Source organism: Armigeres subalbatus, chromosome 1 (assembly GCF_024139115.2).
Source record: "Armigeres subalbatus isolate Guangzhou_Male chromosome 1, GZ_Asu_2, whole genome shotgun sequence".
NCBI classification, from domain to species: domain Eukaryota; kingdom Metazoa; phylum Arthropoda; class Insecta; order Diptera; family Culicidae; genus Armigeres; species Armigeres subalbatus.
In genome coordinates this window covers 1-25,052 of record NC_085139.1, presented here as the reverse complement: position 1 = coordinate 25,052, position 25,052 = coordinate 1, and the positions used below count along the sequence as shown (strand labels likewise).

General features: G+C 54.3%; 3 protein-coding genes and 1 long non-coding RNA gene across 4 annotated transcripts; all 4 read right to left on the bottom strand.

The window, feature by feature from the left end:
* Positions 1 to 49: 49 nt before the first annotated feature.
* Positions 50 to 721, bottom strand: LOC134219369 (uncharacterized). The gene has a single exon (XM_062698090.1). The coding sequence runs from the start codon at positions 719 to 721 to the stop codon at positions 50 to 52; it is 672 nt and encodes a 223-aa protein (XP_062554074.1).
* A 7,544-nt stretch (positions 722 to 8,265) lies between these two features.
* On the bottom strand, positions 8,266 to 8,868 carry LOC134219354 (uncharacterized). The gene has a single exon (XM_062698077.1). The coding sequence runs from the start codon at positions 8,866 to 8,868 to the stop codon at positions 8,266 to 8,268; it is 603 nt and encodes a 200-aa protein (XP_062554061.1).
* A 1,231-nt stretch (positions 8,869 to 10,099) lies between these two features.
* Positions 10,100 to 14,272, bottom strand: LOC134219343 (uncharacterized). The gene is made up of 3 exons (XM_062698066.1): positions 12,687 to 14,272; positions 12,023 to 12,619; positions 10,100 to 11,933 (listed from the first exon to the last, which is right to left on the bottom strand). Exons 1-3 carry the CDS (start codon positions 14,270 to 14,272, stop codon positions 10,100 to 10,102), a joined length of 4,017 nt encoding a protein of 1,338 aa, XP_062554050.1.
* An 894-nt stretch (positions 14,273 to 15,166) lies between these two features.
* LOC134207985 (uncharacterized) lies at positions 15,167 to 16,488 on the bottom strand. The gene is made up of 3 exons (XR_009978452.1): positions 16,009 to 16,488; positions 15,853 to 15,918; positions 15,167 to 15,771 (listed from the first exon to the last, which is right to left on the bottom strand). It is a non-coding gene; the product is annotated as an uncharacterized LOC134207985 (long non-coding RNA).
* Positions 16,489 to 25,052: the final 8,564 nt, after the last annotated feature.

The window sequence follows — 25,052 nt, the reverse complement described above, 5'->3', positions numbered from 1 at the left end:
GGGTCAGTATAATTTCTTCGGGGGTTTGTCGATTCGGGTTTCCAGGTCGTTAGATTCGGTGAAAAAGCTTGCTGTCCTTCAAAAAATTGATGAGCAGCCGCTCGTTGATCGGGTCATTTTTTAGGGCGTCGACTGCGTTGCTGATGTTATTCGCCCTTCTTGCCTCGTCGTATTGTGGGCAGTTGTTTAGGAGGTGGCAAATGGTGTTCGTGCAGTGACAGATGATGCATTTATGGTGGAACTCTCCTGGGCCCAGGTTGTGCGTCAGATTGGTGTGCCCCGTACGCATGCGAGACAGCACCATCTGCTCACGGCGATTGGGCAGGTCGGTTCCGGGAAGGGTGGAGTTTTTTACCATCCTGCAGAGGTTTCTTTGTTTCCGCCATTCGTTGGCCCAAGCCGTGCTGATTTGCTGCTTCAGCCATCGCTTCACATCGTCGGCAGGAACGCTGCGGGTGATATAGGGGCTTGCTCGGCCGATGTTAGCCAGAATGTCGGCACTTTCATTGCCGGCTATTCCTGCGTGGCCGGGGACCCACATCAGGGTGGTGTTGTCGTCGATGTATTCCTGGATCGCTTGGATGAACGGGTGGCGGTTGGATGCGGAGGGCAAGGCAGAGAGTGCGCTTGCCGAGTCAGACACAATAAGTGTGGGTCCGCTGTTCGGTTGGGAGATTGCCTGAAAGATGGCTGCGGCCTCCGCCGAGAAGACCGAGCACATGTTAGGCAGCCTGTGGGATTGGGACTGTCCGTCGCTGGAGTCAACTCCGATTCCTACTCTTCCGGCGGCCATGGATCCGTCGGTGTACCTGATGGTGTGTGTTCGGTACCTGGTGTTGATCCGCTCAGTGAAGAGGTTTTGTGCCAACTGCCGATTGGGGGCTCTTCGCAGCTGGGACTTTAGGAAAAGGTCGACTTTTGGAGACTTGGAGGCCCAGTCCCTTGGACCGAGGCGGTGAAGTCCGGCGACTTTGGGAAGAGCTTGTTGGGTTGTACGGTGGAAGAGTTCGTCGGCTCTGCCGAGGAGGTGGCAGGTGCTGTTGGAATCCTTCGTTTTTTCAAGATAGCCGACTGTTTTGGAGCTTAGCGCGGCAGCCACTCTGAATCGGAAGGGGAGCACTCCCGCTTCGGCGCATGCGACATCCGCTGGTGTGGAAGGAGATGACCCGAGACGATTCTGACCGCGCGATTGTAGATCGGGGCCAGGGATCGCGTGATCTCGTCGGCGTTCATCGAGGTGGCTTCTAGCCCGTACGTTAGGCGGCTAGTGATAACGGCGTCGGCCACCTGGAGTCGCAACGCTCGGTCGCTTCGTGTTCGTCGCCTGGAGATCGTTTTCAGCATGTTGATACGTACCTTACAAGCCTCTCGGGTCTTCTTGCAATGTTCACCGAAGGTGAGGCGGCGGTCCACGGTAACACCCAGGATCCTGACGGCGTTTTTGGTCGGGATGGGGGAGTCGTTCAACTTGATGGGCTGAAGTCGGTGGCCGGATTGGCAGATGTGGGTGCGGACGCACTTGGTGGCCGACATGGTGAAGCCGGCAGCCTGGCACCACTTGGAGACGCGGTTCACGGCCGCTTGAAGCTTTCTCTTGATTGTCCTGATGTGCTTTCCGACGGCGAGCAACAAAATGTCGTCGGCGTAGACCAGTATGAAGATCTCCTTAGGGAGGTCGGCAAAGACGCCCTCCATCGCCACCAGGAATAGTGTGACAGCTATCACTGATCCCTGGGGTACACCGGTTTCCTCTTTCACGGTCTTTGATGGCTGGTTTCCGAGTAAAACTCGGAAAGAGCGGTCCAGCAAGAAGTTTTTGATAAAGTGTAGGAGGTTACCGGTGACACCCCAGAGGGCCAGCTTTTTTAGAACTCCTGGGGTCCAAGCCCGACTATATGCTGAAGATATGTCCAGCGAAGCAATCTCAGTATGCATACCTTGTATCCTGGCGTCCTCCAATATCTGGCTCAGGGATGCGAGATGTGTTCCCGTGCCACGTCCGGACCGGAACGCGTGTTGCCGATCGTCCAGCCTGCCGGTAGCCTCCAGGTACTGGGTCAATCGCCGGTTGACCATTCGCTCCATTATCTTCGACCCGACATTGGTGAGCGCGATCGGGCGGTAACTTCCTGCCTCGTTTGCTGGACCTTGACTCTTCGGGATGGGAACGACGCTGGATTTCCACTCGGAGGGAAGCGTACCGTCCGACCATTCCTTATTTATCGCCTCCAGGAAGGCTGATTTTCCACTCGGGGGGAGGTTTTTAAACATAGGGTACCCGGTGGAGTCCGGGCCTGCAGACTTACCTTTTCCCTTTTCGAGCGCGAAATTCAGCTCGGCCATCGTAAAGGGGCGGTTGAAGGGTTTCCGTCATCCGGTGGAATTTGGAAAGCGGCGATCTCCGAAGCGGGTGCTCGATTTTTCTTTCGAAAGGCTTCCGGGTAGCTGTCGTAGGAAGACTGTTGCTGGAAGTGGTCAGCAAGCGCGTCAGCAATCACCGTTGGGTCTCGCTCGGTGACTCCATTGATGGAGAGAGTGATGCCTTTTCCACGTCTTTTGCCCTGGAAGCAATTTATTCGCCTCCAAAGCTCCGTTGCCGATTGATCCGGATTTATTCCGTCGAGGAAGTCAGCCCAGGACTTTTCTTTGGCCTCGCGCAAGGTTTGACGGCAGTCATTCCTTGCGGCCTGGTAGCTGACTCGGAGTTCCTCGATCCGCGGATGGTTGGCTGGGAGGCGTTCCTTCGCTTTCTTGAGGGCTCGAAGTGTCTTGCGGCGGGCTTTGACAGCCGCCTTTGTACCGTCGCTCCACCAGTGGACTGCTTTTCGACCCGGGTTGGGGCTGGTCTTCGGGATGGTCTGTTCGGCTGCGCGCAAGATGATTTCTGACATTTCGGAGATCGATGGAGGTGGCAGTTGGGACAGCTCGCGTTCGATCTCCCGCTGAAAACTGCCCCAGTCTGCCACTCCGTATTGCCACCGCGGCCGGTAGCTGATGTTTGTGGGTGCAGTGTCGAGAGCCAGGAGGATCGGCGTGTGGTCACTTCCTCTAGGGTCCCCATCGGTGGACCAGAGAAGTCTCCGCACAATGTCACTCGAGGCCATGGAAACGTCGATGGCTGTCTCCGTTGACCCTCGGCGGAAGGTAGGAGAGCCGTCGTTAAGGACCGTGAAATTGGCGTCGGCGGCGGCGTTAAAGATGGTGTTTCCTCTGGCGTTGTTTCGATTACTGCCCCAGGATCGATGGTGGCCGTTTACATCACCCAGTATGATTGCAGGAGACGGTAGCTTATCCAGGATACTCACCAGTTTGTTCCTCAGGTTAGGTATCTTGCTACTGGGAATGTACACCGAGACGACCGTTATCGGGAACGGCCACTCGATTCTCACGGCTACGGCTGGGAAATCGGCGACGACGGATATTTCGCTTGCTGGGATGTCCTGCAGAACACCAACCGCGGCGGATTGGTAGACATTCTGCTTTATCTTGGCGAACCACTTGTAGCGCCCGCCAAGGGTACGGTCCATGGCTACAGGCGTGACTCGATGGACTTCTTGAAGCGCTATGGCTATCGGCTCCGTGTTTGAGACTAGCACCTCCAGGTCACACAGGTTATTGTGGAACCCGTTTATGTTCCACTGGAGGGCTAGTGTTGTGGACGAGGTTGAGGGTCCGGAACCCACAACCGGCAGAGATGGGGGAGGCGACGGGAAAAAAGTGGTGTTGGACCAGGATTGTGGCGGAGGTGTGCTCCCCCCCAGAGCTCTTCCGGAGGCAGGTCCCTCGCCGCGGTCAACTGTGGTTGAGGTGGCAGTACTCACGTGTGAAGAAGGACCAGGCAGGATAACGGCGTTGAGGCCGTACCTTTTCCTGTGAAGTACATCGTAGCGGTCGGCGGTTATGCCAGCTTCTAATGGAGGGAATGCTTGGTTTTCGTCCGCGGGTGCGGCGCTTGGGCTTTGCTCTTGACTCGGATTCGGGCTTTGCGCTTGGCAGGTCTTGTGCTTGTATCCCACGTTGTCCGTTGGGGCAAAGAATTGCGGCCCAAGTACACCATCAGCTATTCTCTTGCTTCCCTCGGTGTCCCTCGGCGATCTTGACTTATCCTGGCTGGCAGGGTCAGCTTCCGAGCGCCGGGGGCTGTCCACCAGTTCCGGTTGGGGTGTAACGTCCGCACTGGTGGGGCCCCGACTACTCGGATGCTCATCTGCTTTTTGGCTGTTTCGTATGGCTTGGCTGTTGGTCGTGTTGTAGTCGTGTGGTGGTAGGGTAGTAGTTGGTGTAGTTTGAGTAACTGGTACTCGTCTGGGAGGCTCGGCTTGCACATCATTGTGGGAGGTTTTTATATTAAAGTAGGGATTGAAAAGGGTGGGGGGGGGTTGGGGTAGGCGAAGAACTTTTAGGATCCAATAGAGGCAAACAGAGCCTATTAAACTACTTACTTAGCTAATCTACTTGTCACACGCTTCGTCCGTGGAGCTCTGGTTGAGGAGTTACCGCTCTCACTGGAGTCTCTCGGAATACGATCGCGCTTGGGAGTTTGTGTTGGTGCGACTTCCATTTCTTCGCTGTCACTGAAGATATCGTAAATGTTTGGAGTGGTTGTCACGTTCGCCTTGCTTGAGCTTGTTTTGCTGGTTTGCTTGGCCTTTCTGGTGTCCTTGCCGTCGCTGTTTTGGACCATGGTGCGCAGCTTCTCGATGACCTTGTCCTTCACATCGAGGTTAGCTTGCAACTTACCAATGGTTTGAGTCAGCTCCGACACTTTGCGAATCAGATCTTCAATCGTGCCATTTTGTTTGATGGCCTCCATGCGGTTGCCAACTGCCGATGTCTGGTTGTTCTTGGCAGCTTGCAGGTCCTTGACCATTTTCCGCAGGTCTGCGATCTCCTGGTCCTTGCTTTGACTGGTTGTGCTGGGGCCTGTGACCTTGGCAAATGATCCCGTTTGGCCGGAAGCGCAACGCAGTTCGATCTCCCTGCGGGCTTGCGGGTACGGTATGCCTTGGTCGACCTTCAAGCGATTTACCTCGACCTCCTTGAGGTAAACTGGGCATTTCCGGCTCGACGTAGGGTGTGAGCTGTTCTTGCAGAATTTGCAAAACTGCTGTTCCTTGCATGGTGGACGGTTGGGTCTTGCGTCGTCGTCAGTAGCCATGGCTGCATCTATCGGATGGTGCTTAGAGCAGTTGCCACAGATTTGCTCCACGCTGGGGCACCTCTTTGCCGTGTGCCCAAAGTCCCAGCACTGATAGCACCGCATCGGATTCGGATAATAATTCCGTGTCGGGCATCGGGTCCATCCGAAATGGACGTGCTGGGGGATCACTGTGCCTGTAATGGTAAGCACAATCGTTGGAGTGTTCTCCAACTTACCTTCGGGGTTTCGCCGTTTAATCCTGTGAATCTCCTTGACGCCCTGGTCTTGGAGTTCACGCAGGATGTATTCGTCCGGGAGATCGATTGCGTCGATGCATGAGACGACGCATCGGACGGTGTTCAGGTGCGGGTGCTCGATTACGGATACCGGGGTCTCGTCACTGAGTTTGCTCATTTGTAGTAGCCGATCAAATTGAGCCTTGCTGCGCACTTTCAGGACGTAAGAGGCGCCACGGTTCTCCTTCGATGCGCCATCGATGGTTCCTCCGAGGAAGGCCTCGACGGAGCGGCGGATTAGGAACGGGTTCGCTGGCAGTGGCTTGTTTACTCCTTGCAACCGAAGGTTTTGTAGTGGGCCGGATGTGTCCATCGGGTCCAACCAAGATGGTAGCCTACGACCGGTAAACTGGCCGTCTTGGCGGTTGTTTACTGTGCCATTATTGGGGCCCCCTGGGTCCCCTAGGCCGAAGGAGAGGCTCGTGGCCATCTCCGAGGTCCCGCGCGCGCACCGCCAACCGGCACGGGCGGGATTCGTTTCGTGAAAAAAATCGAGAAAAACACTCGCGGTTTGTTCGGTTAGAAGTAAGTCTCACTACCGTGTGTGTTCGCCGGTCTTTTGAAAAACGTTAGCCTCACTTCTATCGTTGAAGTCACCACGCCTCCAGTAGAAATGTTCGTCTCACTACCACCGCTCAAGTCACTATGGCGACCACCCTTGGTTCGTAACACTCCCTTCGCGCAAGTCACTAGTGTATCACACTATCGACTAAGCGTCTCCACCGCGCCGATGGGGGGTGGTTTTCACCCTTCACACTCACTCCCGAAATCACCACCGTGCGTCTCCACCACCGTGCGTCTCCACCTGACCACACGAGGTGGACCACCGTGCGCCTCCACTGCTTGGTCCCGGCCGAGTGGCTACGAAACGCGTCACTGGGCAGAAAAATAGCACAACAACACGACGCAAGTTCACGCGAGTTCGTTTCTGTGCCTTCCCGCCGGGAGTGCACCTTAAAAGCAGTTAAATTGAACCGAAAATCAAAACTTTCGGTGCATTCGCACTTAATGGTGAAAAGGCTAAAACACCCGAACTTCACCCCTTTTTTTACCGCCTTGTGTTCACACTAGCTGGACGGGACGAACTGTCCAGCCCTTCTTCACGTTCCGCTTCGCGCACACGAGATTGTCCTGGGACCTCCCCACCGCACGGGGAGGGTCCAGCCACGGTTCAATTCCACCTCTCTGTGAGGGGAAGAACCGGCCTGAATGGCCAAGGGAAAAACGACACCACCGTATCTCCGGACTCCGTAGTCGGATCGGCTCGCGAATTGGTGTGGTTCTAAAACGCACTAACAGAATCCAGTCCACCAAATGTCGGAAAAATCGCTTAAGGTTTTCACCGGAAAAATAGCTCTAGAAGCACCCGTTGGTATCAAAACGACCGTCACGTTTGCGTGTTCGAGCTAAACTGCCGATCATCTTGTTGTTTCCATTTGAGTAGCTGGTGTAGGCGTGACTTCCGTGTCACTGATGTTCACCGAATCGTTAGAGTCGGTGAAGATGCCTTCGAACGGGTCGGTTTCGGGGATGCTTTCGATGGTGGTTTTTCGGGTGGCTTTTTGTGTAGGGGGAGTTTCTGCTGAGGGGGGGGTGATGTAATTGGCTGGCATCACGGTTCTGAGGAAGCTATTCAACTGTGTGGTTAGCTGGGATATTTGTTCTGCTTGTTGGGCTATTATTGTTCTGAGATCTGCGATGGTCGTGTCATCCTTGGGGGTGGTTGGTTGGGCACGGGAAGAAAGTGCCGCACGGAGCTCAGCTATTTCCGCGTCTTTTTGTGCCATGATCTGCCTTATGTTGTCTTCGTTGTTGTTGTCGTTGCGGGGGAGGATGTTAGCATAAGCGTTGTTACTGTTTCTCGAGTCGTAAGCTCTCCTGGCGGCAGGGTAAGACAATCCAAGGTCGACTTTAATTCTTTGAATCTCGTTTTCTCTTTTGTAGGCCGGGCATGAGCGCTCCGACAGCGCATGATCATCGGACTGACAGCGGGAGCAAAATTTGTTGTTAGAGCAACTTCTGTCCTCTGCAATATCGTGATTGCCCGAGCATTTGCCGCAGACGGGGGATTTGGCCTGGCAGCGCTTTGCGGTGTGACCGAAGGCCCAGCAGGTAAAGCACTGCATGGGCGACGGATAATATGGCCGAGTTCGACACCGGATGTAACCGAAATCGATGAAACTCGGCATCGTTGTTCCACTGACGGTAATAATCATCGTCGGCGTATTCTCTCTTCCTTCTCCGTTTTTGCGAGTGATGCGTCTAACCTCCCTTACTCCTTGGTCTTTCAGCTCCTCGAGAAGCTCGGCATCGGACATGGTAATGACGTCACGACAGCTTACAACGCATCTGGTGGTGTTAAGGTTCGGATGTTCGGTAACGGTGACTGGAGTTCCATCGATTAGTGCGGTCATCGAGAGCAAGGCTTTGACCTGACGCATGTTTCTCACCTTCAGGGCGTACGTTGTGCCTTTTTTTTTTTTTTTTTTTTTTGTGTCTTTATTAAGGAGACTTTCAGCCCGAGGCTGGCTCGTCTCCGGCGAGAAAAAGAGAGTATAATACATAGTGTTTTACATAAAAATTTGATAACCTAGGATCGATTTCGGCCCGGAAGGGTGCCGTGGCAAAAAATAATGTTGGTCCTGAGGGGAGCCGTAATAATTGGTTATTCTAGATTTCGGTTTCCAACGAGGTTGGTGCATTGTCCATGTCATGTCCGTAGTGCATAGCGTTTTTCCGGTGGTGATCTGGCGTGGTAGTTTGTGTTCCGTATTCCATAGAGTTGTCAGGGTTGGTTTGCTGGGGTCAGTATCATTTGGGGGGGTGTTGTCAAATCCGGTAGTATAGTTTGCTATCCTTTAAAAAGTTGATAAGCAGTCGTTCGTTGATGGGATTGTTGTTGAGTGCCTCGACCGCGTTGCCGATGTTGTTGGCTTGCCGTGCTCCTTCGTATTCAGGGCAGTTGTTGATGATGTGACTGATGGTGTTTCTACATTGGCAGGTGGTGCAGCGATGGTGGAAATCCCCAGAGCCCAGGTTATGCGTTAGATTGGTGTGCCCCGTACGCAGTCGGGACAGCACCATCTGCTCACGGCGGTTGGGCAGGTCTGTTCCGGGAAGGGTGGAGCCCTTAACCATTCTGCATAGGTTCCGCTCCTTGTGCCACTCGTTAGCCCAGGCATTGCTCACCTGCTGTTTAATCCAGCGCTTCGCATCGTCGGCCGGGACGCTGCGGGTAATCAGTGGACTGGCTCTGCCGATGTTGGCCAAGATGTCGGCGCTTTCGTTGCCAGCGATGCCAGCGTGGCCAGGGACCCACATCAGGGTGGTCCTTTCATCGATGTTCTCCTGGATGGCCTGGATGAATGGATGGCGATTTGCTGCGGAGGGCAGGGCGGAGAGGGCGCTAGCCGAGTCGGACACGATCAGCATGGATCCGCTGCATGGCTGGGACACCGCTTGAAAGATTTTTATTTTTTTTTTTTTTTAAATTCTTTATTTAGGTGTTTTTTTAATTCTAGATTAAGTTCAACACCGGATGGAAAGGGGCTTGAGGAGCCCCCTTCGCGGTCCAACCAAGGGTACCGCCACGATGCCTATTTGTGTCTGATGAAAAGAGGGAAGGGTGGGCCGGAGGGGCCCCCCTTGCGTGCCAACCTAGGGCTCGCCCGTTGATGTACTTATTACTATTTTGCTTAATCTAACACATTAAAAATCAAAATTATTGTAAAACGGATAAAATAAACGAGATAAAAGACACAAAGAGTAAAAAGATGATGACATTTTCACAGATAATCACGGGGGTAGCTGGGAATCCATCTAGTGGGACATCCGGGTAAGTTGACGTGCTGCTCCTCCTGGAGCATGAGCCACGTTTCTGTCCGCATCGCAGTTCGGTTTCCTGATGACGTTCCATAGTCTTGAGAGTTTTGGTGCGCTGTTCTCCGGTGTTTGTTGAAGGATGAGGGCTATGTTCAAATTCTGTCTATCTTCAGTTCGTACTTTTCAGCCTTTTCTGCCTTAACGGATCCTGTCGGATCATTCAGTCCTTTCTTAGAAAGGTTCGAATGCCAGGTGTTTCGGTAACTGGCAATTTCAGAGCCCGAATTTATCGGAGGAGCCATTTAGCTCGAAAGTGTGTTTTCTTGAAAACCTTGATGAAAAGGTGGAGAAGGTTTCGAGAACATGGCAGAATGTCGTGTAGAAGGAAGGCTGAAAACTAGAAGATGAGACTGAAGCCCCCTAAGCTGAACGGTGTGTGGTTCACTTAGGGGGTGGGACTTAAATCCGAGGAAAGCCCGTTCGCCTCGACAGAGGACCCTGTTCCCGAAAGAAGGTGTTCGGGGGTCCTATAATTGATGATAAAGCCCAGCATCCTTCAAGAAGCAGAAGAGAGCTGCCGTTCTGGCTTCATCTTCGCCTAGAGCTTCCCTGATGCTGCCTGGGATCCCGTAAAGTTCCCTGGGAAATTCGAATTTAGGGCATCGACAAATGAAATGCTCCACGCTGTTCCTGACTCCGCAAAGGTCACATTGAGGTCGGAAAGGGCCACCACCAAAGTTGTGGGAGACCCTTGAATGTCCGGTCCGTAACCTCGACATGATCACCTGCTCTTTCTGGGAAGTCAGTTCCCTCCATGGACCAGTAGAGCCTTTAATCTTCCTCAAAGAAGGCATGTGGTAGTTGTTCCAAGTCCGTGCCCAGTCCTGGCCGACGACACTTTTTGTCCACTTTTAACGTCGGCCAGCGGGACGGAGCGGGTGTAGGGAAGACCTTCGTGCCCAACGCTTGCTAAGGCATCGGCTTCTACGTTCCCTCTGATGCCACAATGGCCGGGAATCCAGGCGAAAATGGTATCGGGTGCCATACCAGTAAGGATCCCTTGGATCCACGGGTGCTTTGGGGTGTGGCTTTGGAGGGCAGCCACCACGCTGGCTGAGTCCGTAAGGATAGCGATTGGCCTGTTTGCTGGAAGGGTGGCAGCGACGAATATGGCTGCAGCTTCGGCGGAGAAGACGCTGCATTGAGGCGGTAGGCGCTCGGACCTGGCTAGGTTGGTACCGGAAACACCGAAACCTACCCCCCTGTTAGATACGGAGCCATCGGTGTACCGTACCGTATGGTTCCGAAAGCGAGTGGCCACCAGCTCGATGACCGACCTTCTTAGATCCTCGGAGTTGTCGCCTCTTCGGAAGCGCGCGGCGATGGAGCCTTCAATTTTAACGGGAGGCATCGACCAGCTTCTTGCTCCGTGCCAGTGGACCCGCGCCACTGGGGGGAGACCTGTGCCGGCCACGCTTCTGAGGATCCGGTCAGCCTCGTCGAGGAGAGGGATCCCGTAATCGCCTGATGTGACCGCAGCGTAGGAGGCTGCCTTGCAGCAGATGGCCGTGAGGACACGCTGCCGGAAAGGGAAGATCCCGGCTTCGACACAAGCTGCTTCTGCTGGCGTGGAGGGAAGGAGACCGGAAGCTAGTCGGACGTAGTTATTAAAAACTGGGGAAAGCACGCTGATGAGGTCCCTTCTTGCAGCCGCGGTCAACTCTAGACCATACAGCAGGCGACTATCGATGGTGGCTTGGCCTATGTTTAGCCTGGTGTGCCGGTTGTTCGTACGATGTTTAGTGGCCAGAGTTTTCATAAGGCTGATTCGCGGTTTGCAGGCCACCTTCACGGCCCGGAAGTGTGGTAGGAAGGTGAGCCGTCGGTCGATATCGACACCAAGAACACGAACGATTTTCCGGTTGGGAATGGGGTCGTGGCCAAGCTTAATGGGCGGGCCTCCAATTTGATGGCGGCCATGGCAAACGTGGCCTCGGATGCACTTGCCCGCGTTCATGGTGAAACCAACGGAGGTGGCCCATCGGTGGATTGCGCTAACAGCCGCCTGCGCTTTGATTCTGGTTCGTCCGGGGGTTCCGCCTACGACAACTAGAAGGATGTCATCAGCGTAGACGAATAGGTGGACGTTGGCCGGTAATATGCCGAAGACCCCGTTCATTGCGATCAGGAAAAGGGTGACCGCAAGAACCGACCCTTGGGGGACCCCAGTTTCCTCGGCATATTCTCCGGATGCAGAGCCGCCGATGAGGACCGTGAAGGTCCTACCGGTCAAGAAATTTTTGATAAAGGCAAGCATGTTGCCGGTGATGCCCCATTCTAGTAGTTTGTTGAGGACCAGGGGTGTCCAGGTCCTGCTGAAGGCTTTGGCAATGTCCAGCGAGACCAGGTCAACATGCTTGCCTTCATTGTACGCGCTCTGTAGCACACTGCCCAGGTTGGCAAAGTATGTGCTGGTGCCATACCCTGGGCGAAAGGCGTGCTGTTGGAAGCCAAATCTTCCATCTGCTTCCAGTTTTTCACGGAGCCGGCGGTTGACCATTCTCTCCATGGTCTTACACGCGCAGGAGGTGAGGGAGATCGGACGAAACTTGGAGGGATCCCGACCCGTGGTGTGGTTTTTGGGATGGGGATCACGTGGCTTTTCCTCCACTCGTCTGGGAAAGTGCGGTTCTCCCAAGTGTCGTTGACGAGTTTGAGAAGATGGGTTTTGGCGTCTGGAGGAAGCCGTTTCAGCATGGGATACCCCAACTCATCCGGGCCGGATGAGTTCCCATTGCACTTGGAGAGTGCATGGGCCAACTCACCTGCTGAGAAGGGTAGGTTCAACAGGCAGTTGGGGGGGTCCGCGGGAATAAAGATGGCGCTGAGAGTCAAGTTTCGAGCGGAAATAGTGCTTCGGAAGTCAGCTGGGTACTGAGCTGTTGCTACCAGGGAGGCGAAGTATTCCCCGAGGGTGTTGGCAACTTGTGCGGGTTCTGAAATCGTTTGGTTGCCTTGGTCGAGGTGGATGGGCGTCGCCCTCGACTTACCACTTATGGCATTTACCCGTCTCCACAGATCGGCGATTGATTGGGAGGGGTTGATGCTGTCGACAAAGTCTTCCCACTGCTTGGATTTCGCCTCCCTGATAATGATTTTGCACTGTCGATGCTTCTCCTTGTAACAGTCCAGGGCGTCTGGCCTGAGAGGGTGGTTGGGGCTGAGCTTCCTCAGAGCCCGCAAAGCTTTGCGTCTGGCTTTGACCGCGCGCCGAGTTTCCTCGGACCACCATCTGAGTGCGCGACGGCCGGGATAGCCGCTGGACCGGGGAATGGTTTGCTGGGCAGCATCGAGGATCATGCTGGTAAAATCGGAGAAGGACGAGGGAGGTTGGTTCACGCAGGCAGTCGACATGGCGCGCCTCGTACTCCTCCCAGTCCGCTTCGTCGTATTTCCAGCGGCGTCGCTTGATGTTCACAGGAGGGGGAGCGTTGGTGGAGATCTGCACCGGGTAGTGGTTGCTACCGTACAGATCAGTGCCAGCTTTCCAGGAGAAGCGTGGCAGAATGGACCTACTTACCGCGGAAACATCAATGGAAGTGGCAACGTGCCCGTTGAAAAAGGTGGGAGCCCCGTCATTGAGGGTGACGAGATCGCCTTCCTGAAACGCTTCGGCTAGTGCGGAGCCGCGAGGGTCGGCCCTTGACCCTCCCCACATGGGATGGTGGGCGTTCATGTCCCCGAGGAGAAGCAGTGGGGGAGTAGCGTTTTCAATCAGGGAGCTTACCTTTCTTTTGACGGCGGGGAAGGCGCCGCAAGGGATGTAAACATTGATGATGGTAATGGGCATATTTCCGTGCAGCCGGACACCGACAACCGGCAGATCCTCGTCGATATCGAGGACATCAAAGGGGATATCCACCAGTACCCCGATGGCTACGGAATGCCTGAAGTTGTTCCCAACCTTGCTGGTCCAACGGTACTTGCCTCCGAGGGTTCGATCCATGAGGGCGTTGGAAACTCGGTTAACCTCTTGGAGAGCAATGGTCCAGGGTAAGCTGTGGTGCACCAGCAGCTCAAGGTTTGGAAGGTTGTTCCAATACCCGTTGATGTTCCATTGTAGGCAGAATTTTACTTCCAGCGGGAGGGCCGGAGTTGGGAAAGGAGACGATAGAGAAGAGGGAGGGTTTCTTACCGTACCTGAAGCTGTTCTTGGAGGTATCCTGGGCAGGCCAGAGCCAATGGAGGAAGGAGATCCACTGACTGACCCGGAGCTCGATGCGTCGGAGGATGACGACGAGGTGGAACTGGAACCACTGGGCGTTGCGATGCGCGACCGGGATGGGCCTGCGTCGCTAGAGCCGCCAGAAGTGGGAGAAGAACGGTGGATGTGGGACTTATTGCCCGGGTTGGAGTGCCCGGGGAGCCCAGGACGCTGACACTGTTGGGACTTATGGCCCGGGTGGAGGTCCCCGGGTTGCCCGGAGCGCGGCCTTGGTGAGAGGGAGAGATTCGTGTTGAATTGAAAATTTCTGCTTTGCGCTTGTTCGATGCCTTGCAGCTTGCATCCCACGTCGTCCGTCGGGGGAAAAACTCGCGACCCGAGAACGCCATCTGCTTTTCGCTTGCATCCCTCGAGGTCCACCGGAGAAACAGCGGCTTGGTACTTTGCGCTTGACAAGCTTGCAGGGGGATAATGCGTCCCTCTTCCGTCTATCCGATGGTGCCGGAGGTTGTTCCCCAGTTCCGGTGTGGGAAAGACGTCCGCACTGGGGGGGCCCCGACTACCAAGAGATCTTGACAGGCTCTTCTTACTTTCTTCGTCCACTGGATGCCGAGGTCGATTCGGTCGTTCCGGTTGGGTCTTGGCGTCCGGTCTACCGGCGCCCCGACGATCCAGGGCTCTACACTTTGTTTCTTCGTCCTCGGTCTTTACCAGGTGCCGGGGTCGGTCTGACAGTTCCATAACGTCATGCGTCGGTTTTGAGGCCCTCCACATCAGGCGAACGGGCATTTCCTAAATGTAAGTCCCACCCCCCCCCCAGCGATCGCCATTCCGATTCGGCTGGGGGGGCATCGACCTTCCACCTCCACAGCCATACCTCGTCAAACCATATGCCAACCCGCAATCGAATTTTTCTTTTCCTTCACCGAAGGATCTTGATAAAAAATCATCGAGCATTTTTCAGGCTCCCTCCGAATTTTTCGGATTCCGAATATCGCCTCAACCACCAGGTGGCGTTCTGAACCTTTTAACGTAAAAAGGTCGAAAATCAAAAGGTTTTCTGTTCAAGAATGGCAAATTTTGACGAGGAGGTTTCTGGATTAGGGCCTCACCACTTACTTCAGGCACCCGGAAGCTAAATCACCACCGGAGAACAGCGCATCGCAAAACCACAACAGGACATCCTGAGACTGCCAAACTATAGCAGGATCCCCAGAAGAAACTCTTGGACTACAGGGTTTTGCAGGAGCGCAGAGCAAACGCCAACTTTATCGGAGAGCACAGGAGGACACCAACCGCCGAAGTACCTACACCGGGAATAAAGTCCCCATCCGCTTCGGAACCCCCCGTTTTTAACTCGTTTTGTGTAGTGTCATCATCGTACTTTTAATTTTCAGAACTCCTTTATTATTATTATTTAACTTCCCATTTTAAAGTGTTTAGATTTTAGTCAAGTGTTTAGTTCTAAGTCAAATGGCGATGCCCTTGGTTGGCACGCAGGGCGGCCCTCCGGCCGACCCTCTCCATAATTTAGTCTTGCTGCACCGCTATGGGCGGGACCCAAGGTTGGCCCGCAAAGGGTCTCTTCAGCCCCTTTCTTTTGGTGTTGAACTTAATCTGTAGATTAAAAAAACACAGAAATAAAGATTAAAAAAAAAAAAAAAAAAAAAAAAAAACCTAAAAAAGATAAAACAGATGAATTTTTGATCGTTAAAAGTAACTGATTGGAACAATACTTACAACCTCTCACCCTGTCCGGGAATAAACCGAACAGAAACTTTCTTCGGCCCTGTCGGCTGCCGATGCCCAATGCCCAAACCAATGTAAATTGATGAAAGGCCCCCCCGGTGGACCGATGCGACTACACCCGAAGGCGACCAGCGGAATTTTGCATCGTCTGCCGTCGCATCGCCGAGGGGAACTTGGGCACCGTCGGTCTTAGCCGACTAAGGTCCAGCCTCCATATAGGATCGAACAGGGCCGATCCTCCGGAACCATGGCAACATCTCGCAGCATCTCCAATTGGACCTTCCATTCCGATACGGACCGTATCACCCGTCAACAGGCTATCTGATCAACACACCCCTTCCTGTCAGTGGTCGACGACGGCTAATGCAGAGGCGGCTTTGGATGATGGGACTGACTCCAAGACAGACACGGACCGTGTCCCAGGCGGAATGCGAACATCACCTCCAGTTCCTCCTCCACCGAGCGATGACTTGAACCTTCCTTCCATCCGTGGTGGATGGGATGGACCTGCTCAGATACACGAGTCACAACCTGAAATACTGAAAAAACACAATGAAAATCAAACCAGATACTACCGGCCGTTTTCCGCCGGTTAAAATACCCCACTCTAGATATCATACCTGTTAGGTTAGCCCCTTTTCTTCCAGTCTGCCATTCAGTAAGGCTCCGGCATCCGAAGCATCTCCCTAGAAAGACAAAAGAAAACAGCACTTTACTTTCCCGAAAACACAACCTCAAATTGACACGAGGCTTTTCTCGTCAGAACACGGTCTTACCTATGTTTTCATTCGCGCCGACGTCCAAGCGAACACCGGGAGATACAGCCCCTTCCTGGTCCGCTGCATACCCGCCGCCGACGCAAAGTTATGGACCAAACAGCAAGTCACCGCAACATGGGCAGGTGAGTGGCAAAGGCAGCGTAACATCTGCAGAATGGCCAAAAATTCCATCCTTCCTGGTGAGGATCTGCCAAACCGGCGGGAACAGGTCGTGCTGTCAAGAATGCGCACCGGCCACACAAAGGTCACACACAATTTTGGACCCGGTGATTTCCACACGCACTGCACGACCTGTAACTGCAGAATCACAATCCAGCACATCCTCAACTCCTGCCCACTGTACCACGAGCCAAGAATCACGTACCAAATCACCAACGCAGCAACTGCTCTGCAGAACGATAGAGTTAGCGAGCAGCTGCTAATAAATTTCCTCAAGGACTGTCGACTATACGACAAAATCTGAAGACCCAGCAATGCACCCGGACATCTCTAAGGACACACTAAACAAACTCCAACCCCATCGGAACTACTCCTGACCCCGCAATGAAACTTGACTTCCCTCGGAAACGGAATACAACTGACCAAACCGCCACGGAAACCCAACCAACCACTGCAACGAAAAAGGACACTCTGAATCTCGAACCCTACAGCTAGCAACAAAAACAACAATCTTTTCTTTTTACGGCACTCTCGCCGGTTATCACCCTAGAATATCAAATTTATAATGGTACCCATCTGGACCGTTTTCTCTTTCACTAGAATAACAAATTGAAATGTATTTTTATCCTTTGCAAAAGAGGTGAGCCAGCCAAGGGCTGAAAACCTCTATAATAAAGACAAAAAAAAAAAAAAAAAAAAATGTTTTCATTCCCCACAACTCGCCGACACATAGGGATCTCTGGCGGGAGCCTCCCACTACGCCTTCTGCGCCTTTTTTACCCTGGAAAGAGATAATTTAAACGGTTTAATATTGCTACAAAAAATTTTTTCACTACTCCCGCACGCACCTTAGGAAACAAATGGTGATACAAACAACCAATATTGACTCAGTTCGTGTCAAGCATTCGTTATATGCGGACGCGTTTGTTATCGCTGTGCGATTTTTATCTCTGTTACTTGTTAGTGTGTTTCGTTTTGTGCTTTTTCCTTGTGATCACGGGGTTACCGCTGTGCGGTGTGATTTGGTGAAGCTAGGCACACCTTCCGTAACAGTTAAGCCAATTTTATTGGACTTTTTCGGCCTACAGGCCGGTTCTTCCCCTCACAGAGAGGGGAATTTGAACCCAGATCAGGCCCTCCCCGTGCGGTGGGGAGGTCATAAAACATTTCAGTTGTGAAGTGCGCATTCTTGCGAACATCTGGATAGTGCGGTTTATCCCGGAAGTGGCCCTTTAAGGGCGGAAAAAGGTCGGTCAAGTGCGGCTGTTTCGGCAAAGTCCCTTTCCTCAGTACCATCGGATCGGAAAGTTTTGACTTGCCGAAATTAAAAGTGCTAATTAGGTGCACTCCCTGCAGGGAGGCACACCTTTGACCGGGAGTGAACCAGGATCGCCCATTTTGCTGGGACGATATTTTTGTCAGGGAAGAGACAAACATAGTGCTGGGTACTTCTGCCCTACCGGGGAAGAGGTAGGAGCACGTGCTTGGTGTTGTTGTTGTGCGGTGAGGTTGAACCCCCGCGGAAGAAACAGTTACCGGGTACCATCCCCCGCGGCAGTGAGTGAACCAGGAACCCTCCCCTCCCCCACCACATAGTAATTTTCCCTCCCCCTCCCCCCATTTTGTGGGACCCCCCCTTCCCCTCCCCCCCATTTTTTTGTGGGACATTTTACCCCCCCCCCTCCGACCCCTCCCCCCAATTTTTTGTGGGACACTTTACCCCCCCCCTCACCCCAATTTTTTGTGGGACACTTTTACCCCCCCCCCTTCCCCCATTTTTGTCTGGGGACGATTCCACCCTTCTCCGCAGTTTTTCCCCCAAAACCCTTACCCCTCCCCCCAAAAGTTGTTCCTAAGATCCGGAGCTATCACCCAGTGTCGGTTCTAGGGTTGTAGCTCACACGGTTTTCGAGCTAGAAGACTTTGAAATCAGGTGCTTTTTCGGTTTTCCCTGGTTTTCATCGGATCATCGCGGTTCAAACTACAAGAGGCTTTCTGGTTAAAAAAGGTAACTATCTCTGGGCTAATTTTTGGGTAAGGGATGTCAGCTAGGTCTGGGGGGCCTCCCCCTGGAGGTGACCCCCCCCCTCGTACACAAAAACAACACAGAAGGATAGATGGGAGCTACACCGGTCGGACGCTTCCGACTTACATGGATCCGCGTAACGAGAGGGGCGAGTTGATGGTTCTTCGGCTAGAAGGAGTGAACGGAGCATCATTACCTGCTGCTCCCTTTTTGATCAAGAAATCGGTTCAACAATTCCTGGGAGCGAACATCGACTCCGCCTTCCCCGAAGGAGGAGGTCGGTCTTACGCACTCAAAGTGAGGAACCAAGGGCACTTTGAAAAGTTGCTAGGCATGGTCAAACTCAACAATGGAATCCCTGTTAAGGTGATTGCCCATCCGGTTCACAACACTGTGAAATGCATTGTTTATTGTCGTGACGTTATTGACTTGTCAGAAGAAGAACTGCTCGAGGAATTGAGAGAACAGGACGTGATCCAGGTTCACCGGATTACCAGGAACGGTGGCGAACGTAGGGAGAACACTCCCCTTCTCGTCATAACGCTCAGCGGGACCTCAAGACCGGAGCACATCTTCTTTGGTTTCTTGAGGTGCCCCACTCGACCCTATTACCCGTCTCCCATGCAGTGCTTCAACTGCTGGGAGTTTGGTCACACCAAGACAAGATGCAAAGCCTCTAACGCCACATGTGGGAACTGCTCGGGTTCTCACCCGATCGCAGAGGATAAAAGGTGCGACTTGTCGCCCTTTTGTTCTAAGTGTAGCAGTGGCCAGCACCCCCGCAAAAGCAGAGCCTGCCCTCAGTTCAGCTCTAACAGGCTATCGAAACGGACGTGTTTCCACGCGAGTGCGTTTTTTTGAGTATTTTTTCGTCCCAATTTCGATTTTTCGGGGTTTCGGCTGATTGTCAGCCCTTTCGCGAGTGAAGTAGTGGAAGTGCCTGGCCGTTTGCCAGAAAATCGGTCCCGGACCGTCCCAGTGCGTTATTCCGTCTTCCGTTTTTCGCGAGTGACGTCATTCGGCGGTGACGCTACCCATTCGGCGGGTAGGACGCGGAAAATTTTTCGAAGCAAACGACTGAAAAAACGCGATAGTTGCCGTTCCCGTGGCCAGCCCCGCTCAATAATCGGGCGGAGCGCCGGTGGCGGAACGCCGCGTCGAGTGAACCCGGTTCCGGAACAATTGTCCAGCGGCGACCGGAGATCGAACCATTCGGGTGTGACGTCATTCGGCTGGTGACGCCCCGATTCGGACGGTAGGACGCGAGTTTTCGGACTATTTTCTGTGCGGTGAAAGGACACCTTCCCGTCGTCCGCGGCGGATAAAAATTGGACAGCGTGTGAAAGGCGAAGTGTATAACCGCCCAGTATCGGTTCCGACCCGATCGGACAACGGCCACCGGAGATATCCGTGATCCGGTGAGTACATTTTCGCGTGCGTTTTTTCTCACCAATTGGTGGAGACGCGTGGTGTTTCGTGCGACCGCGGTCGTTTTTTGTCCCGTGACATCGCACGCACGCCGCGTTTATCTTCTCTGAGCGTGTTTCAACCGCCCGTGCCGGTTGGCGGCGCGAGTGCGGTATTCGGAGATGGCCACGGGCCTCTCCTTCGGCCTAGGGGACCCAGGGGGCCCCAATAATGGCAACCAAGTGACAAATCGCCTCGACGGCGAATATACGGGACGCAGGCTCCCTGTATTCATGGACGCGACAAACAGTGCTGGTCAGCTTCAGGTACTGAGACTGCAAGGCGCAAATGGCCAACCGCTTCCGGCCAATCCGTTCCTTCTTCGTCGCTCAGTGGAGGCATTCCTCGGCGGAATAATCGATGGCGCAAGCAAGGAGAACCGGGGCGCTTCCTACGTCCTTAAGGTTCGAAGCAAAACGCAGTATGCCAAACTGCTTACGATGACGCAGCTCGCCGACGGCACTCCCGTGACCGTTGTGGAACACCCGCATCTAAACGTCGTCAAGTGTGTGGTTTCCTGTTACGACGCCATCGATCTGCCAGACGACTACTTGCTCGATGAGCTCCGCAGCCAGGGAATCCGAGAAATCTACCGGATCAAGAAGCGGACGCCAGACGGTAAGTTGGTTAATACCCCCGCCATCGTGCTGACGATCACCGGCACTGTCATCCCGGAACACATTACGTTCGGATGGACACGCTGCCCAACCAGGAACTACTACCCGAATCCCATGCGGTGTTACAGATGCTGGGATTTCGGCCATACGGGTAAGAGGTGCCCCAGTTCCGAAGAAGTTTGCGGCAACTGCTCCAAGCAGCACCGGAACAGCTCTGCCATGAACACCGATGACAACACCCGCCCACAGTGCACGGAACAGCAATACTGCAAATTCTGCCGCACCAACGAACACCCGACGTCAAGCAGAAAGTGCCCGGCCTACAAGAAGGAAACCGAAGTTCAGCGATTGAAGGTGGATCGAGGCCTATCCTACCCCCAAGCCCGACGGGAGGTAGAAGCCTTGCAAGGATCAAGCCAAGTTAGCTCCTACGCCAAGACAACCACCACCAGCAAGGACGCCGAAATCGAGGAGCTTCGTAAGAAGGTCAGCGAGCTTACGACGGCCAACAGCGGAGTCTCCACCCGGTTGGCCACAGTCCAAAAAAGCGGTACCATCGAGGACCTGGTACAAAAGATCGCCAAGCTCACCGAACAGATCGGCAAAATGCAAGACAACCTAAACGTCAAGGATCAGATCATTGAAAAGTTGAGGACCCAAGTCAAGCAAAGCCAGGAATCATCGGTCAAGCCAAGCAACAAGAATGTGTACAACATCTTCTCAAGCGACGAGTCCGACATCACGGACACACCGGCTAAGCAAACGCCGAAGAGAGACCGGACGTCGCGGGACTCCGGGGAAAGCAGCGACTCCGCAGCCAACCCGAAGAGCAAGCGTGGCGCAATACCCAAGGTAAGAAAGTAAGTGACTTACAGGCTCAGTTTCGCCATCGATTTCCATTGCTAACACCTACAAGACCCTCCCCACCATCATCTTCAATCCACACCCTACCAATATCCCCAGCAACGGAAATGCGCAAACTGAGCCTCACACAAGAGTACCTGTTACTCAAGTTACAAATCTCGACATACCACCCACCCACCACCGCAACACCCTCCGGCCCTATACCCAGGACAACGGAATCCGAGCCGCAGACGGGCATCCGAGTAGTCGGGGCCCCGCCAGTGCGGACGTTACACCCCAACCGGAACTGGCGGACAACCCCCGGCGCTCGGACGCCATCCCTGCCATAACGGACCAAGCATCTTCGAGGGACTTCGTGGGAGACAAGCGCATAGCAGTCGGCGTTCTTGGGACGCCACATTTTTCCCCAACGGACGACGCGGGATGCAAGAACAACCAAGCGCAAAGTCCAAGTGCCGCAGCCGCGGACGAAGCTTTCTCTCCACTAGGGCCGGAGGCAACGTCGGCGGAGTCGTACGACATTCTCCACAAGATAAGGTATGGATCCAGCGCAGCCATCCGTCCTGGTCCCTCAAGACGTTCCTACCCGCCTCCTGAGGCTCCAGTTGCCAACCAAGGCGGGACCTGCCTCCGGAGGAGCTCTGGGGGGGAGCACACCCCCACCAAACTCATGGTTTAACACCACTTTTTGCCCGTCGCCTCCCCCATCTCCGCCGGTTGTGGGTTCCGGACCTGCGACCCCAGCCAACCGCCTTCCGGTTCCAAGCAACCCACCACTGCAAGCCCAACTACAGTCAAGACCGCCGAACGCCCGCAAAACCACGCTAGCACTCCAGTGGAACATCAACGGGTACTACAACAACCTGTGTGACCTGGAGCTGCTGGTGTCAAGTTCGAACCCGGTAGCCATAGCGTTGCAGGAGATCCACAGAACCACACCCGCCGCTATGAACCGAACTCTTGGAAGTAGGTATAAATGGTTTACCAAGATGGAAAACAACGTGTACCGATCTGCCGCAGTAGGAGTACTCCAGGAAATCCCCGCCACGGAAATCCCCATCGACGCCGACTTCCCCATTGTCGCTGTGAGGATCGAATGGCCAACTCCGACAACCATCGTGTCGATCTACATCCCCAGCGGCAAGTTCCCGAACTTGAAGAACAAACTGGTGAGTACGTTCGAAAGCCTCCCCACCCCCGCAGTCATCCTCGGGGACATCAACGGCCATCACCAGTCTTGGGGAAGTCGCACCAGCAACGCCAGAGGCAAAGTCATCTTTGACGCCGCCGCCGACGCCGGATTCGCAATCTTAAATGACGGCACTCCTACCTTCCGCCGAGGGTCCCAGGAGTCCGCCGTCGATATCACTATGGCCTCGAGCGGCGTCTTGGGTCGGCTTCTCTGGTCCACTGATGGGGACCCAAGAGGTAGTGATCACTCGCCCATCCTCGTGGCCCTGGACAGCACCCCCACAAACATCACCCGCCGACCACGATGGAAATATGGAGAGGCGGACTGGGGCAGTTTTCAGCGGGAGATCGAACGCGAGCTGCCCCTACGTCCCGACCAGTCAATCTCCGAGATCTCCAACATCATCCTCCAAGCGGCAGAAGGTACCATCCCCAGGACTAGTCCCAACCCGGGTCGCAAGGCCGTCCATTGGTGGAGCGACACCACCAAAAAGGCGGTGAAAGCCAGGCGCAAGGCGCTCCGAGCGCTGAAAAAAGCCAAGGCACGGCTTCCAGCTAACGACCAGCGCCTCGTCGAGATCCGTTCCAAGTACCAAACAGCCCGGAACGATTGCCGCCAAACACTACGCGACACGAAAGACAAAGCCTGGGTCGACTTTCTAGACGGGATCAATCCGGATCAGTCCTCGACCGAACTCTGGAGGCGAATCAACGCATTCCAAGGTAAGCGACGAGCAAACGGAATTACCCTGAGCGTTAACGGCGTTTCCCACCGGGACCCGGAGGTCGTGGCTGACGCACTAGCCGACCATTTCCACCGACAATCATCCTTCCTGGAGTATCCCGAAGACTTCCGCAAAAAACATCCTGCTCCCACGGCGGAAATCGCTTCCTTCCAAGTTCCACCGGACAATGGCAACGATATAAACCGACCCTTCACCATGGCCGAACTGGATTTCGCCCTCCAAAAAGGCAGCGGTAAGTCAGCCGGCCCGGACGGCACCGGCTACCAAATGTACCGTAACCTCCCACCGTGTGGCAAGGCGGCCTTCTGAAGGCTATCAACCAGGAGTGGATCAACGGCACTTTCCCTGCAGAGTGGAGAACCAGCTTGGTAGTCCCGATACCCTAAAGCCAGGGCCCAGCGAATGAAGCCGGAAGCTACCGACCCATCGCCCTCACCAATGTTGGCTCCAAAATTATGGAGCGAATGGTCAACCGTCGCCTAACGCATTTCTTGGAGACCTCAGGTAAGATCAACCACCGCCAACACGCTTTCCGTTCCGGCCGTGGTACCGGAACCTATCTCGCTTCTCTCGGCCAAATCCTGGAAGAGGCTAAGACACAAGACAAACACGTCGAGCTCGTGTCCCTCGACATCTCCCGTGCGTACAACCGCGCATGGACCCCCGGCGTCCTCAAGAAACTGGCACTCTGGGGTGTCTCCGGTAATCTCCTCACCTTCATCAAAAATTTTTTAATCGACCGCTCGTTCCGAGTCTTACTCGGCAACCATACATCAAAATCGATGAAGGAGGAAACCGGAGTACCCCAAGGCTCGGTGATTGCGGTGACACTGTTCCTGGTCGCGATGGAGGAGGTGTTCGCGGGCCTTCCTAAGGACATACACATCCTTGTGTACGCCGACGATATACTCCTCATCGCCGTCGGCAAGCATCCCAGGAAAACACAGAGGAAAGTCCAAGCCGCAGTCAACAAGGTCGCCAAATGGAGTCAATCGGTAGGCTTCACTATGTCCGCTGGCAAGTGCGTAAGGACGCACATCTGCCAGGTCAACCATCGGCCCCCCGGCCGGCCAATCGTGCTGAATGGGTCAACCATCCCCACCAAAAACTCCGTTCGTCTCCTGGGAATAACAGTGGACCGCCGACTGACCTTCGTCGAGCACTGTAGAACAACCAAAGAAGCTTGCAAGGTAAGGTCCAACATGATAAAGTTAGTTTCCAGGAGAAGAAGCCGAAGCGATCGTGCCTTGCTCCTTCGCGTTGTGGATGCGGTCATCACGAGCCGCCTGACCTACGGGCTCGAATTAACGTCCATCAACCTACCCGAAGTCACCAGCTCTCTGGCCCCGGTCTACAACAGGGCAGTTCGGTTAGTATCCGGCCACCTGCCATCAACACCTGCGGACATCGCATGCGCCGAAGCCGGAGCAATGCCCTTCCGCCATAAGATCGTCGCCACACTAAGCTCTAAAACGATTGGGTACCTGGAGAAGAGCAAAGTATCCGACGGCTCCTGCCACCTCCTCGACAGGGCCAACGAAAGTTTTCAAAAAACCACCCAACAGCAGCTTCCGAAAATCACCGGCCTCCACCGCCTCGGCCCTAGGAACTGGTCCTCCACCAGGCCAAAAATCGACCACTTCCTGAAGGCGCAGCTTCGCAGGGGTGCCGATAAACACCTGGCACAAGCACTCTTCGCACAGCGGATCAGCGAGAAATACCCGGATCACCTGATCCGATACACCGACGGTTCAAAGGCCGCAGGCAGGTTAGCCTCGGCATCGAGTCCAGCGACGGCTTTTCAGAATCCATCGGCTACCGGACGCGAGCTCTGTCTTCTCGGCGGAGGCCGCGGCAATATTTCGAGCTGTTACTCTGCCATCCGACAAACCCATCCTCATCGTAACGGACTCGGCGAGCGTACTCGCCGCGCTCAACTCCGACAACAACCGCCACCCATACGTCCAGGCC

Coding starts and splice junctions, on each gene's coding strand:
- LOC134219369 (XM_062698090.1), bottom strand. CDS start 721: ATGTGCTCGGTCTTCTCGGCGGAGGCCGCAGCCATCTTTCAGGCAATC.
- LOC134219354 (XM_062698077.1), bottom strand. CDS start 8,868: ATGCTGATCGTGTCCGACTCGGCTAGCGCCCTCTCCGCCCTGCCCTCC.
- LOC134219343 (XM_062698066.1), bottom strand. CDS start 14,272: ATGCCCGTTCGCCTGATGTGGAGGGCCTCAAAACCGACGCATGACGTT. Junction 12,620..12,686: donor GACGAAGCGGACTGGGAGGA/GTACGAGGCGCG, acceptor CGATTTTACCAG/CATGATCCTCGATGCTGCCC. Junction 11,934..12,022: donor TCCGGCCCGGATGAGTTGGG/GTATCCCATGCT, acceptor GCACTTTCCCAG/ACGAGTGGAGGAAAAGCCAC.